Source organism: Aulostomus chinensis, chromosome 2 (assembly GCF_037954235.1).
Source record: "Aulostomus chinensis isolate RoL2024-O1b breed Wild chromosome 2, RoL_Achi_v1.0, whole genome shotgun sequence".
NCBI lineage: Eukaryota > Metazoa > Chordata > Actinopteri > Syngnathiformes > Aulostomidae > Aulostomus > Aulostomus chinensis.
In genome coordinates, this window is record NC_141321.1 from 13,603,224 (window position 1) to 13,619,999 (window position 16,776).

Below are 16,776 nucleotides of genomic sequence, written 5' to 3' on the forward strand. Positions count from 1 at the left end.
AAAGTAGAATGCAGAATACATATTAAAATTATGGGATCAAGTCATGATTGCATAGAAAAGCATGATTTAAAGTCATTGTTGTGATTTGTGTAATTTGAAACTCGTATTTTATGGTGATTTTTAACATCATAATTTCAACCTGTCAGCCCATTATTGTCTTTTAACTCACAAGTATAAATTTAATCTTGCAATATCGACTTTTTAATCTCATAATTTCCATTTTTATTTGATAATATTTACTCCCGATTTCAAAATAGGACTTTCATATCTCAGTTATAACTTCAAATGAGAATATTTGTATTTTCAAGACTACGTTTCCATTTTTTCCTTTAGTGATGAAAACAGGCTTACACTTGGTAATTGTACTGTACGGTACTATCTTGCACTATACTATCGTGTACGGCGCTGCATGAGTGTTTTTTCCAGCCCGGATTACGGTTTTTCCGACAGTCAGTTAAGGCAGCATAAAGCCGTGGCGCCGCCGACCGTGAAGGGTTAACTGAGTAATAGGATGAATGGATATTGTGGTGAGCAGCTTCTGAGTACACACAGACGCCAGTAGGCACCGGACGGGGTGGACATCTCCTACTGAGCAGCTACAACTGCTTTCTACCGTTTGTCGTTCAACACAAGTTCACCGTAAAGGAGCAGGAGGGGGAGGAGGAAGAAGAGCCCATGGTTATTATCGGGATCAAGGGGCTCGGATCTCGTCGTGTAAATGGTTGAGGGGGGTCGACTGCGGAGGGGTTCAACTTGCAGGATGTCGCAGTTTGTGCAGGCGTAGAGGAGGAGGAGGACTGCCGGGCTGTCGAACGTTAGAGCAGAGAAGTGACTCCGCCAGCCTGAGAGGAGAGCTGCAGCTCCGGGCCCTTCCTGCTGCTCTCGGTGTCGTCCTCCAGCTCGGAGCCACACAGGTAAGTTACCTCACCTGTTTACGTCGGCGCATGGCGACACTCGCCTCCTAAAGCTCTTTTATCAACTGCTACTGTGTGTCAAATAGTGATATATTTATTTGTAAATTCTAATCGTTACCAACCAAGCTGTGGGAGTCGAGCCCTGACAGATGGCAGCCTGCCTCGGCGCTCCTCTCCACCAGTTTAACACCTCGCTGTCTGCTCCTCACCAACCCTGGCTACGACTCAGCCGCAGTAACTTTCTTAAATTATTTCGCTGCCACAGTTACACCGAGGCAACTTTATTAAAAATTATAAATTACTTGTATCTCAGATGAAGTGAATTCACAACTGTTGCATCTGAGAGCGTCCAAGTTAGCCAGGTGCACCCCTAAATATTCACACCTGGCTGCTGAACTACTCATAGACAGTAATCACATTCTGGTAATATTTCAAACTGTAATTGTCCTACAGGCAGTGTAGCAGTTGTCTCTTTGTTTTAAAGCTGCATTATGTGACGTTTGTCTTCAAGAAGCACAGCAATAACATGTTAGCTTATCAAGCTGTTGAGGCTAAAATGTGATGTATTCTATTGAATGGGGTTATGATAACCTGCAGGATATATATATATATATATATATATATATATATATATATATATATATATATATATATATATATATATATATATATATATAATTTTTTCAAAGTAAGCAAAAGCACAGGTGTCTCTGTAATTACCAGAGTCTAGCTCATTGTTCAAATCCTGCTGTTAGCTTAGGGTGCTAACCTATGTCTGTTTTTGGGGTTGCTGTTAACTTGCTATTGTGAAAATACCTCAATGTTCCACTTGTTGTCAGTGCTCAACTTGTTTGACAACTCTAACTCAAGTTGGAACGCAGTTTAATTTGGTTTCTGACCAATAGGGAGCAGAAAATCTCCAAATTATACAGAGAGGTGCTGTTAGCTTAGGTTGATAATTGTCTCCGGGGTGGCTGTTGATTTTATGCTGTTATGAAAATGCCATAACATTCATCTGCAATAATTGGTGCTCAATTTATTTGACTCTTTTAATTCAAGCTGTTTTGAAGAGGCTTCAGACCGATAGGGGGCCGAAAAATCTCCCTATTATACACAGAAGCACGTTCTTGGTGCTTCCTGTGAGTGTAGTTTTACTTTCATTTAATCAGAACGATGCGTTGAGGTGCAGGAAGTCTTCTGGCCAATCAAGAGGCTCAAAGGAGCGGCAGCTTTAGCCTCTCTGGATCACTCTTTCACCTGTCGAACCGTAAGTTTTGAGGAACTTTATTGTCCTTGTGACACTGGACAGTAGAACAAGACAAAGAAATTGATTTCCAACAACATCCTCCAGGGCAGCCAGAGTCTGAATGCAACAGCTATTCATGGCCTAATGGAAACTTACCTTCATTTTTTTTGGATGGCCCATCTTGATGGAAGTGAGGTCACGGTGGTCTGGCAGTTAACCACGAGGTGAATGAATGTCGTCCAAATTCGTAGGAGGTCGTTGCGGTTGTGGGTTAAGCATGCGACAACATTTCTCCCCCCCCCCCAAAAAATACTAAGCATGGCTCCAAGATACTACTCTACATCCACCAGCGTTCACCGACAGCAGAGGAAATCGCCAAGGTTTTCAGTAGAGCAGAACTTCCAGACATTCCGGTAATATTGATTTGGAGTGTGTAGTATGAACCGTAAGTTTAGAAGCAGCTGTATTTCTCGTGACACTTAGTTAACAAAGCTCACAAAATTCATAAATGAATTTGACACCACAGGGAGATAAAGGAGAATAATTCTCCTCTGCACAACTCTTTCCTGGTGCCTGTTGTGGCTACTGGGCAGACTAGAAGGAAACAATTCACTGCTAAATCATTTCCAGCCACTAAAGATTTCATCAGCCTGGACCCCCATCAGGCTGAGCTGTGGGTCTACAGTCTAATAGAAATCCATGTGGGGGAGATTGAGAAGCCCTGACAGGCAGCAGTATTATAGCTGAATCCATAGGGGGAGGAGGCGGGGCAGGGAGACCCGACCCTCCCCCAGCTTCTGGCCCCAAATCCTGCCAAGCAAGTGGAATTTCATGGAAACATGAAAATATGTCATTGTAGAATGTCCTACCCAGTCTGTCAGCTAACCTCTGGTTGACCCGCTTATCTTGAGATTGTTTCGTTTTGATTCAAATATAAGAAATTGACTCCAGAAGTCTGTAAATCTCTGTACAACTTTAGGATTATTCCGCTTTGCCATAAAGAAAGTAATGTTTAGTGCAGACCAGGTGACAAACCTCAGAAGCCTAGCTGAAAATATATCATATATATATATATATATACTATATCTATTTATTTCCCTATTAGCGTTCTCTTCTTTACGATGGTCTGTTGCCAGTACTAGTCCTTTTCCCCTTTAAGAACGAATGGTTTTATAACTTAATTGACCAAAAAGTTGTTAATTGAATGAAAAATGCAAAAACACATAGGCAGTTTAACGCAGAATAACGGAACTTTGTCATGTTTTAACAGTCAGCCTGGAACCACCCAAGACATGCTTACATAAACGGAACTGCCAAACGTGAAGAAACTACCTCAGTGTCACAAAGTTTGATGCTCACTTGAGGAGCTTCTTTTCTTTTTTGATCACGAGTAAATGCGCAAAACAGGAGCTGGAAATGTCAAATTCAAATGATCTTTGATGTATAGAAACTTTAACTCACGTGGCTGACCAGCTGTTGCGGCCGCTGCTGTTTGGACAGATATTCTCTGTACCGAGATGTCGGGACAGCAGCAGCATTTTCAAAGAACAAGTTCCAAAGAACAATTAACTGAAGTTAATCCTCGAATGTACAAACTACAAAATCTGCAAAAATGTATTTATGTAGTATCGAGTAGTTTTGCAGCAACAAATAAGAATTTACATTTCAAGACGTTTAAGAGATGACATGATTCTGTGCCAGATTCTATTTTTATCAAGGTTTAGCTGAAGCTTTATTTTATCAGAGGAGATAAGTACTGGGCGTTTTGTGTTTAACTGGAGGCGATCGTGAACAGCAGGGGAAGCAGGTTTGGGGTTAATCTTTGGCAGTGCTGCATGCAATGTGCAACAGATTGTTGCAAGCCAGCCTGCAGAGTTTGGTGTAGGGCTGGTGTGGAGGCGGTCCTGGCCCAACATGGCCTCAATACTGCGGTCAGAAATGATCTGGGAGAACAGCTGTCTGTGTGGGAACAAGGCTGAGTTGTCCCTTTCTCTGGCTCGGTCTTTGAGGGCTGTTTGACTCCGCCTCTCTGCATCTCATTGTGTTTTCTGTCGTGGCCTCTGCCTCTGAACCATCCCCTGGTTCACTGCTGAGACAGAGAGCTGTGGGCTGCAGGTGGAGCACTCATTATTTATACAAAATACAATGTGTTTGGGGCGGCACGGTGGTGCAGTGGTCAGCACTGAGGCCTCACAGCAAGAAGGTTCCAGGTTTGAGTCCTGGCTCCAGCACAGGATCTTTCTGTGTGGAGTCTCCATGTTCTCCCTGTTCCTGTGTGGGTTCTCTCTGGTACTCCAGCTTCCTCCCACAGTCCAAAGACATCAAGAGAGGACGAGGCTGATTGATACTCTAAATTGACTGTAGGTGTGACTGTGAGTGTGAATGGTTGTCTGTCTCTATGTGTTGGTCCTGTGATGGACTGGTGACCTGTCCAGGGTGAACCCCACCTCTCGCCTGAAGGCTTCTGGGATAGGCTCCACCCCCCTGCAACCCTTAACAGGATAAGCAGAAGAAAGTGGATGGATGGACAATGTTTGCTTTGAGTACTGTTTTTTTTTTTTTATTCATTCACAATGTGTTATGACGAAATGAATGATCTGCACACGAAATGCTGTATGTATATATGTGTGTGTGTGTGTGTGTGTTTGTATAAACCCCCCTTTTTCATTTTGTTTTTATTCTTTTAAAGTTTGGCAGGTAGAATGTTCTTTTCTGACCATGTATTCATTTCACCGTACATTTATTGTTTGATTTAAGACCAATTGATTCCTACTTAGCACTGCTGGACACATAAAGACAAGACATTTTGATCATTGTGTATTGTAAAAAAGAGCTCCAATCAGTAGTAGTATTATGTCATGAAAGAAAATGAGGCGATTTGCACGGTAGTGCTTGTAGGGGCGGATCTTCCACAGCTTGAATCGCTCCATCTCTGCTTTCACTCCTCTTCGTCATGAGGCAGCATGTGGCGTTCATTACTAACAGCTCTATTTGTTGTTGGCAGTCTGAGAAACAACAGACAGTAACTGACATGAAATGAAACAGCCATCTTGATAGCATAGGTATTGTTTTGCTTGAATATATTTTCATGATAGTACTGTGACAGGGATTTTTATCACGATCACGATCACTGTCTTTTGTCAAGCTGCCTTCAAACGAGGTGAAAACATTTATTATCGCTAAAGAGTCCTTATAGGAAAGTGCTGGTCCATCCGTGTATTCGTCCCATTTATGACAAATAAGACAATCTTTACTAGTGTTTTCACCTTATCCTCTAAATATACATTTTCCCCCTCATTTTGCAGATCTAATTCAAGTATAGTTCTCTGTTTAAAACGGTAACACCATAAAATACAACACAATCCCTCGTGTGGTGTGTTCAAAGCTGACACACCCTTCCCAACTCCTCGCCAAGGCAGGTAATTTTAGATGTGTGAGCTCGCTGCTGTGACCTCGTCTTAGAGGGGCCGCCCATCTCTGGCTGTTTCATTAGACGTCCACTCCCGGCTCCATGTGTGGCATTTCACTGTTGCTCCCAGAATGTGCCACCTTCCCAGCACCGCGGAGCCTTATAACGGGGAGCCTGCGAGGGTCTGCGGGGGGATCTAACTGCATGCTGCTGCTGCTGGTGTTTAACGACCCTCTCTGTGTCCTCCTCTTTCCTGCTGCATCTGCTCATCCTGCCAGCTTCGTCCGTCCCTCGTCTTGTCTCTCAGGCCCGCGGAGACAAAGACTGTCTTCTCTTTGGACATTGTCCATCTGTTTTCATCTAAGAAGGTGAGTTCCTCTACTAAGTTTGAGAGGAGTCTGGATTGATTTTAATGGTGCTGTTTATCTGTGAGTTGAAATGATGACAGACTGAGATCGTTTCTCATATTTTGTCCATCCGGTGTGTGAGAATAAGGCTTTATGACCTTGCAGGTTAATCCAGTGCAGTTCAACAGCCTCAATCATTAAAATGAATCAAAACCTGTGTGCAAAATGTGCTGAAGTTTTAGAATTAAATGCAAAAATAGGCACTTTTTTAAAAATCAAGCAGATGTTTATGTAAAAGAATGAATGTGAATGTAAAGACAGAACACTTGTGAACTCTTCAGGGGTTGGAGTGAGTTTGACTAATGTCTGGCTTGCAATAAGATAAGAGATGAGATGAGATGAGACTTTATTCGTCCCACAGTGGGGAAATTGGCACTGTTACAGCAGCAGAAACAGAGAAGTAGCAGCAGAAAAAAAGTACAGAGCAATAAATAGAAGGAACTTCAATAAACGACAGTAAAAAACTATAATACACTATCATAACTCAAATCAACTACAATAAATATTTGCAGCATAAGAGTTGGGCAGCATAAGAGTTGGGCAGTGTAAGTGTTGCCATTGCACAGTGTAAAAATATTGCACAAAAGACTGTCCAGGGTCTGGTAGGGGTGGCTATTGGGAGCAGTGCTTGTTGTACAGTCTGACAGCTGCAGGTAGGAAGCACATGCAGAACCTCTCCATCACACACTTAGGGTGAGGAGCCTGTCAGTGAAGGAGCCCTCCAGTGCTGTCAGGGTGTTGTGCATGGGAGCAGGTTTGAGTGGCACTCACGCCTGGGTCACATGTAGTGGGCAGGGGGTATTTATCTGCTCTGATCAGCACTGATGTTAACGCAAACCCAGATGATGTGGTAATTTTTCACCAGTCACATACAGTTAGTGGCTGGGGCTGCGCCTCCTGTGAAAAACAAAAGTCAGAATGGAAGGGCAGCTCCTTGTCTTCTTCCTTTTGCTGTGGGAAAGCGGTAATCAGATCTGCGTGTTTAGTCAGTATCTGAGTAAAGCTGCAATGATGACAGAAAAACACAACTACTATTTCAATAATCGTTAAAAGGTCAGTTAATTGTTGAGTTAATATTAAAGATAATTGATAATGGCAGTATTTTGTAATTGCAGTCCTACTTTGGACAAACCCAGATAAAGGGTTTCCCTCCAGACAGAGAGCTAAGCCAAGCTAAGCTAGCAAGCAACAGTAGCTTACTATACAGTATTCAGACTGTTCAGGAAGATTTCAGTCTGACTGGAATCATACTTTTAAAAGTCAAAATCATACCTGGAAAAGGTGGTTGGGAAACACATTCCTCCATCATGTAAGGACTTCAGTTGTCCTGCTGTTCTGCACCGCTGCTATTGGTCTACTGTATTTAACCTGGAAGCCAAACAATCAAGGGGGGGGGAGGGTGTCATCACGGTCATCTCTGCCTGTACCTCGGTGGCCATTTCAAATCCAAGCATGATGATGGCTTCCAGAGTAACCCAGAGTGCTGTTTATGTTTTTTGTCAACAGCAGTCATTTTGCAACGTGGTTGTCGTGTTCTTTCTTTAAACATCAAGTCTCTCATTTGGAGGAGGAGGAGACCCAGCAGTGCCCTGGCACACAGCTGTTTCACAGGCTTCCATACATAGCCAGCTGTTGGTTGAGCAGCAGCTGGAGCAAAAACATATCTGGGAGAGCTTCTGTTTATAGATATGTAGAGGGCTCCGGGCTCTGATTTGTGTACCTGCCAACCTCCAGGAACAGTGCAGGAATGTGGTTGTAGCAGCTACGAGGCTCGTGCTGCTGTGGGCCTCTGCATGCTTCACATGGAGGAGCAGATAGTCAGGCGGGCTGGAGGGAAACTGTTGGGCTACATTAATCAGATTAATGACACTGATTTTTCCAGTGAAGCTTATGAGGTCTGGACCTGCCTCTCTATTTGTCACTGCCTCCTCCTCATCCATCCTGCAGCTGGTCTCTCTCCTCCCCCTCCTCCTCCTCTCTGGCCTGACCCACTTCAGGATAAACTACCAAGCCTCTGTCTGTGTCGCCTCTTAAGCAAGGGTCAAATAGCTGCAGATTGAAACTAACTGCTTGTTATGTATTGTGCTTGTGAACCAAGGTGCGTCATCTTGACTTGTAGTGTGAATTAAATAAAACAGGACTGAATCAACATTGTCACTTTGATGGTGGCCAATCTGGGTGTGGAAATACTGGTGTCTTGGCAGTTCAGCGTACAGACCTCCAGCTGTATCACTGATATGCATCTGTGAAGGACTTAAAAGGATAGTTGTCTTTCAGTAAATGAAATACCTTCTTGAATGTTGTGCAGCCACGTGGCAGCTGCAGCTGGCATGGATTCGCTTGACTTATCGCATGGAGGGACTTCAGATATCAGATGTGTCCCGGTCGTTAACCCCAGAGGAGGTGGAGCTGATGAAACTCCTCGACCGTAGCTGAAGCTCCATGTGTGATGGAGGAAACGTGGTGGTCCGTGATGACAGTTTTAAAGAAAAAAAAAGAGAAGGTACCAAAGTAGTACAGTTGGATGCCTTTTCCACATTTAGAGTCTCAGTATAGCAACTGATAGTGGTTCAGATGTTAATGGATGTGTTGTTGATGTTTCAATGATGCCAAACAAGAGAAATGGGACACGGCTGCATCTTTTGATAAGTGCAGAGGCAGACAGACGAATGTGACGACGAAGGAGAAAGAACAAGGTGTTTATGACCCAATTATGACCAACTACATGACCGCAGCCTGGTTTGGGGTCACATTTATCCTCCTGGCGCCACTCTTCACCTAAACCAAACATTTCCAGTAGGTGAGGACACTTGTGTTGTGTGCTACATGCCAGATATTTTCTGAAGTTCAAATGACAAAACAGCCATTTTTTTCATTGAACTGCCAGCAGCCTGGACAGCTGCCTGAATCTTGTGGCATTTTAATGGCATTTTTCGGTTGCTGTATTTATGTTAAACTCTGCTCAGCTTGCTGGTTTTCCAACTATGGAAAGAGCCATCCTTATTTTTCTTGATCGGTAATAATTTCTCTGTCTGTGTGAGTTTTGTGTTTGACAGATACTGATGTCATTAAGACTGTTTCTTTTTGAATGAAGGATCCAACAGCACAGCAGGAATGAGTCTTAAAACCCACTAATAAGTTGTCATTGTTCTTCTATGTTTTGGTCAAACGCCGGAAATGAGGCCCGTCGTTCCAATGCCAATTATTACATTTCTCATTTCTTTCATGTGTTTGTGTCTTTGAAGAAGAAGCACAAACCTAATTGTGGTGACACTAAAATCATAATCTGTGGTGTGGTTGTTTCGTTGTATAACACTTGCTTTGTACTTCTATTGATTGCTTTTACTCTTCAAAAAAAAGTCAAGATGATCATGCTTAGCAAAACATGTAAATCTCATAAGCCTTTGTTTGCCATCGCGTTTTTTTTTTTTTTTAAATATATAATCCAAAATCTGATGTAAATATTCATTTGGTTGAGGGAACAGGAAGCTAGCTTCTGGGTTGGACTACAAAAATCCCTCCTGATAGACACAGTGAGGTAATGTTTTCCCTCGCCAGGCTACACATCAGCGCGTAGCACAAAGAAAAGTAGTGGTGTAGAATCCTGTTGGTAGCATTATTCTACATGTGGTTTGATTATTTGGCTGGAATCTGTTTGGATGTATTCCTTGCGCACACGTGTTCTTCTGCCTGACTGATTCGTTGAACCAGTCTCCACATGCCCTCTGAGCTGGCTCGTGCTTCTCCTGCATGTTGCCATGCTCATCCTCCTCTTCCTCACTGCCGTGCTGTGTCTCTGGAGCTTGTAAAGGTTTCCTCCACAGGGAGCTCAAGACTCTAAATATATGATTTGAAAAATAGGTCGAGCTCAAGTTGAAGGTGTGGGTTAGCCACAACAATAAAGTACTTAATGTTGCTCACGTGGGTTTAGTCATAATTATAGCTACCTGTCTCAGCCCTTTAACGTCTTTCTGTTCTTTGTAGCTCAACTCAGTTTGTCTTCTCCCGCTCTTCCCTCATCCTTTTGCTCACCCACCACAGGCGTCACCTCGATCCTCTCTCTCAACAGCCCTCCTGTCTTCAGTCGTTCAGGCCTGACAGTTTGCTGTAGCTTTTGGATGCTTCAGGCCAGAATTGTGAAATATAAACAGCAGGTTTGTTTTTTTTTAGTCTTAGTCTTAGAAAGTTGTGTGACTCCTGTGTATTTTCTCAAGATCATAGACTCTGTCATGTAAACATGGCTAACAATACAGCCTGGGGGTGTTTCTCCCAAGATAATCCTTGGAGGGAGTCAAGTTGATGTATGCTGCATGCAGGGGGTGATGGGTAGTTGTTCTTTGCTGAGCTGACTGATTATCTGGGAGAAGCCATGATGGTTAAATTCAGCCAAACACTTCTAATATGAATGCCTCCTTACATTTGGACCAAGGTTGTAATGATTTTGCAGTTTTGTCCTTCGTTAAATGTATCTGAATAACTTTTAATTAGCATAGTAGACAGTAAAGAGGGGGGAAAATGAGTATTAGCTTGGCATTTGTATCAGAAATAAATTAAAGCGCTGTATGGTCACTGTATGTTAGAGTATGTTGATAAACCCATTCCTTTAGAGAAAACAGGACTCCAGAGGAGACAGAAATGTCCTTTTGAATCGGATATTTCTGCAGGCAAAATCTCCATATTTGGATTATTTAATGTTTGAAAATAAAAGGTCAGAGTAGCCAGCATTACTCAAAACCTTTGCCTGACTTCCAGTCAGAATTTTCCAGAAAAGGGGTCTCAAAGCTAGCTTTGACAGCCACAACAACCTTTTTTTGGCAAATGATTTATGGTCATTGCAGACAAGGCAGACTAATGAAACTGTTTTCCGATTACTGCGTTGTTTTTGTTTGTTTTGTTTTTTTTAAAGTCAGTCGTTAACAAACTCCCCGACTGAATACTACAGCTCCAGTAGGTCCTTGACCTCCGGGATTAACAGAGGACCTGGGTGATGTGTCAAGACACCATCAGGTCAAACTGAGGGGAACGACCCCAAGATCATCATCGGTGATCAAGGGAGTGTCAACATTTGAGGGAACATGCACACAAACTTACATACATGCCATAAAAATCATCCAGTGTAGTGAGAAGTACACTTCTTACTGCATGCTAATGTGCATTTACATCCAATACTGAGTAATAGTGCATGCAGGTACATAGTCGCAGGAACTAATCCTCCAGGCCTGTACAATCAAACTATTGTAGAAGAAAAACCTGAAGACAGCAGCATCTGTCAAACTGGGAAGAAAAAACACGTGGAAGACGGGATGGAAATATGCTGTTTCTGCTGCAGAGCAGAGTCTCCTCATTGGTCCTCCCAGATTCTTTCAATGTCTCTTTAGAAAACTGGAGTGACACTAAAGTCACATGCATCATGATTCACGCTTGTTTCCATTTCAATGCATTTCTTTTGGATGCACAAATTTTCCAGCTCAGAATGGAAACGGAACTAGAAATATAGCTGGAAAACAACAGCCTGATCATATTGCCGGATTCATGAATATTAGCCTGAACCATACAGATCAACACCTACATTTATGATTTTTTTTATATCACAAGTTCAGAAATGAGCTTTTGTTGACCTGCCCGTGTAAAATGCGCTTCGAAAAACCTGCCAGTCATTCCAATGTGATTTACCTGCCTTTACTTTTTGTAAGCAGTAGCAAGTAACTGCATGAAAATGAAAGACTACTTGTCGAAGTAGTCTTTCATTTTACAACAAAGGTTCAGTGCTTGCTAGTAGCAAAAAAAAAAAAAAAGTTGAAAATCAGCAATAGCTCTAAACTGTGTATGCAGCACGCCAGTTGCATTCCTTGTATTTGAACTACGTTAAACCATATTGTTCTTATAAAATGAATAAATTCAACATGCATGGAAGCACACGGACTGGGGCTGGGGACTTGCAAGTACTTCGAGATACGTATCAAATGAGTCACGATACAATTTTTTCACAATATATTGTGATACCAGACATAATTCAGCTGGCTGTGTACCATTCAGATTTATTGTGTTCACTTCCTGAACACACTAAATGTAGCTGCTGTAATGTCGTAGTGAAAATAAAGTGCATGCATGTTCTTGTCACTCAACTGAACAGGAACTGAAATCCAGCTGCCACAACATACAAAGGTCAAGATCCGATCCTATCTTGATATACTGCAGTATGATAAAGTGTTGACTCGAGGGGCTGGAATATCAAAACTGTATCGTGGGGGAAAAAAATTAAATATGAAATGTTGCTCTATCAATTTTATAGCTCAACCCCAGCATGGGCCATCTACAAATTAGACTGTGTAAAAGGAAGGTAAGATTTTGTATTTTTCAAAATTTTGCAAAATCAAGTGTTGAACTAGGGCTGCATGGTGGTGCAGTGGTCAGCACTGTGGCCTCACATCAAGAAGGTTCCGGGTTCCAGTCCCGGCTCCATCACGGGATCTTTCTGTGTGAGTCTGCATGTTCTCCCTGTTCCTGTGTGGGTTCTCTCTGGTACTCCAGCTTCCTCCACAGTCCAAAGACATCAAGAGGGGACGAGGCTGATTGATACTCTAAATTGACTGTAGGTGTGACTGTGCGTGTGAATGGTTGTCTGTCTCTATGTTGGTCCTGAGATGGACTGTCCAGGGTGAACCCCACCTCTCGCCCGTAGATGCTGGGATAGTCTCCAGCCCCCCCGCGACCCTAACCAGTAAGGAATAAGCGGAAGACGACGACGATGGAAGTGTTGTACTAAAACCAGCACGAGACCATTGATGTGTGTAGGGTTAGTATTTGGATAGATAGAGGCGCATTCAAAGAGGTGGGATGTTCAAACCTGTCAATATTTTCCTATCTCACTGAGGTATTACGCTTCGGGGGGGAAAGGCGGGTCTGTACCACTCTAGACCATGATAGAGGATTGCTGTGAAAGTGCAGTTGAGTGGTTGTTTTCTATACACCCGTCTTTCAGCTGGTACACATGCGAACCACACCCAGATAGCCCCCCCCCCCACACACACACACACACACACACAGAGTTGTGAGAACCCTTTTTTTATTGGCACAATGCATTCCCTCCCCCCTTCCTCTCATTCTAACTACCACAACTGAAAGCCTACATAACTCCAACCCTCAGCCTAAACTTAACCTAAAGACAGGTCTAATCACAACTTTAACATTTGCCTGCTATATAAAGTCTTGAAAGGCAAAATCAAACATTCAAAGTACTACACACACACACACACACACAGACTGTTTTTGCTGTCTGGTTTCTCTTTTATGTGTTGTAAACTCACGCTCTAGAGTACAGTGTCCTGCGTTGGTTCCCATCTCACTGGGATTTTATTCAATAACTGCACGTGGAGGCCTGATCTGGTCATCAATCGATTATTGTATTGTCAGTTATGTGTAAAGCACGTTGCCCCCCCACAATTTCCCATGAAAAGGGTGAGGTCTCCTGGAAGCGATGGTATAGTTCACACCCTGGTAGGATGTTGGAGCAGTCATTAGCGATTCATGGCAAAGTCAGTTTTCTCATACTCCCTCATGTTCTAGCATGCAAGCAGCACATTCCTCTGATTCTAGCATACTTTCCATTCACCTGTGACTGACACACACTCTCTGTCTCTCACTCACACACACTCACTGTTAGTTGTTTAGTTGCTCCCATCTGCTGTACAGTCTAAACAGTTTTGAAAGGACATTAGAGCTCAGCTGTGTGAAGGGGATTAGCTGTGGTGTCTGAGCGGTGCGATGCTGTGTTGTGTTGGTGAGCAGTATCAGCTTTTAATCTTGAACGTCACTTCTGTCCTGGGACACCAACACGCACCACTCAAGGCTCCACCTGCTGTTATCGAGCAGCACAAGATAGTTATGGCTGCTCTCTGCCTCCCCTGTAGGCTGGTCTGATGTGCTCTGGTGTCTGCGTTCTGTTTATGCTCACAGGCTCCCTGCAGAATTCACCAAGGATACTAGCGTGCATCGCATCTCCCAGGCCAATAGATGTGCACAGATTTACTGAAACCATTTTGTGAGTCCCCTAGTTATTGAGGACTCAGCATATTTTTATTGGCCAACCCAGAATTTAGCATCAACATGGGGGCTGTCGGCCAAAAACCAATTGATTTTAAACAGATGAATAAAACAGAATATCTTAAGCCAGTGTGACTCACAGACCTTATTTGAGGTCTTTAACTAAAAAGCAATTTGCATTGAGATAGAATAACATTGTAGGTTAGGAGTTGTTCTCACACACTAACAAACTGAATAGAAATTGAAATGCTTTTCTTATGGCTTCATCTGGACGCTGACACTGGAGCGACGGTAGTTTTCCTCTCAGGTTGTTGTGTCTGCAGCAGGAAGTCGTCTGGCCTTGAAAAACTGTCGCCAATAAGCAGACTGCAGGAAGTGGATGTGTAGACAAGTGAGGTCACGGTGAACTGAGGAGAGAGTTCATCAGCAGATCCCCTACACACACATGTGCATAAGCGCGCACACACACACACACACACACACACACACAATGAAGCTGTCTTTGGTAAAATAACAGTGCAGTCTAAATTCTCTTTTGCTATGCTATACTCTCTGATGAGGAAATATTTATCCTTTACGACTTATGTCAACGCTGCTGAACTATATCTTATCTGTTTTAATTTTGTGTTAAAGAAATCAAGCTGATATCCCACATAAAACAATGAAGTATCATCATTATAATTTTTCTTCTTGCTTCTTCTTCTTCTTCTTCTTTTTTTTCTTTACAGACAAATCAAGAACAATACAACATCATAGTGTGAAACTTGGTTTTTCAATGTGGCGTGAGGGGGCTTTCCCGCTGGTCAGTCAGACTAGCCCCTCCCCATATGAGCTAACCAGCTATAGCCACAATTTAAATAAACAGGTATATGAATGCAAAATGGGCCTTCAATTTCCTGATTAAAGATGTCATAAAAACATACATACAAAAGTAGATCTCCTCAGCTTCAATATGGCAGGAATCAGTCTCCTCTTCTAACTCTCCACAGAGAGAAATAAGCATATTTCCAACAAAAAAAAAAGGTCTGAATTATAACCCAAGGGAAGACAGGAGCCAGCCAGCTGGCTTGCCTGTTATTTTTTTATGGGAGAAGCTTTTTTCTCTTTATATAGTTTATGGCTGTAATCTGCCTGTGGCCCTGTAACTTTATCTTGGCATTGAAACAATCTATGTAAAGATCATTTGAATCGGCTCTCTATCTGAAAAAAGATAAGTGTAATTTCACTGATGATTTTAAGCTGCAGAACAAGTAGCTTGTATTTCTGCAGCATACGTTAGACCAGAGTGAGTCTGCACTTGGTGTAGAGGGCATGGAGACCCTTGAACCCTTTTAAGGCATCTTCTCTCTGATGAATGAAATCTGTTGTGTGTGTGTGTGGGAGACACAGACAGTCCAGTTGTGTAGAGGGAGGACTGGGGCCCCTGTGGGGCAGTGAGAGGCTGCAGCTGCAAAGCAATGAGACCAGAAGCTCATGACTTAAAAACCTGAATAAGAAAAACGGCTTCTCTATGAGTATTTTAACCGATAAAGCAATTATTTGTTGCAGCTGCATAATACACAAAATGGCAAAAGTGTTAAGGAGGAGATTATGATGGTGCTGCAGTGTAGTTTCTCACAAATATAATACTGGTGACATCAGCTACCACAATCAAAAAGCAGCAAAACAGTCCAAAAACATCAGTTCATCTGGTTTAATGCATGTCATCTTTATCCAGCTATACGCTCAGTAATCCACTATCACTTCAAATTGAGCTGTAGACAGACTTCCTGTTCGGTGCTACTGTGAATGAGTTTGAGGACTTTGGTCATGTGAGTGTGCTAGTTTGTCTTTTTTACTGAATATGGCCCAATCTGGAGTGTTATGATTTTGTTTTTAGCTCAAATCAAAGTGTTTGTGGATTGTTGTTCCTTCTACTTTGATATTTGTGTGTACATGAAAGGTGAAATACACTTAATGGGTGTAAGATACCGATGGAAAATGCTGATAGTAACGCACCAATATCAGAGGGTTCCATCACACTTGAGGGTCTGCAAAATGTCCCCTGGCTGATTTCACAGACTGTTTTATGTCTTATGGTTAAAAGTTAGTCTCATGGCATGTATCAGTTTATTTTTGTGTCTGTGGTAACATTAGTAAAAGAAAAAAAAAGAAAAAAACAAAGGGTGTAACTTTCAATCAGTGGTGAACTGTTGATTTTTAAAGGCAGGTTTTCACCCGAGCATATTGTTGGCATCTAAATTTGACGTCTGTCTTTCTCTGTCTCCAGCTTCTACTCGAGCCGCCATCATTCCGTGCTGTAAGGCCGACCCCAAAATGTCTTCCAACGGAGACCTCAGTGACCTTGGGAGCTTTGATAGCTTCTGGGAGGTACAATAGCCACAAACACACACACGCTTATATTGGAATGAGACAACACAATATTTTGGTTTTCACAATGGTCGTTTCAGACTAACAACTTATAGTCAAATAAAAACTTGGACGAGAGACCGGAAAAACTGCAAGTGTCATCATGGAATTCCATCTTGAACTGCTTAGACCTACAGTACAATAGAGTGTCTTGTTCATGAAGTGTTTATTTTGTACGTATGAATCCTAAGTGGGAGTTAAAGATTGATTAAGCACCAATTGCCTTAAATCTTTCACTGTACATGAGAATAAAGAGCCACAAAATCAGATACTTTACAAACAGCAAATGGCAGAATCATTGAATCAGATACTGGAAGTCCATAAAACACTGACATATTTGTGAACGTC

The 16,776-nt window shown here is 42.5% G+C and overlaps 1 protein-coding gene across 2 annotated transcripts in view; it reads left to right on the top strand.

The window, feature by feature from the left end:
• The first annotated feature begins 533 nt into the window (after nt 1-533).
• pacsin3 (protein kinase C and casein kinase substrate in neurons 3) overlaps nt 534-16,776 on the top strand; it is a 31,042-nt gene continuing 14,799 nt past the window's right edge. Inside the window, exons 1-3 of one of the 2 annotated variants that reach the window (XM_086179809.1) lie at nt 534-914; nt 5,848-5,937; nt 16,289-16,389. In XM_086179809.1, coding sequence (XP_086035935.1) covers nt 16,336-16,389 — 54 coding nt within the window. In that variant the 5' untranslated portion in view covers nt 534-914; nt 5,848-5,937; nt 16,289-16,335. The remainder of the gene's footprint in view (nt 915-5,847; nt 5,938-16,288; nt 16,390-16,776) is intronic. The other variant, XM_086179818.1, reaches the window with a different exon arrangement.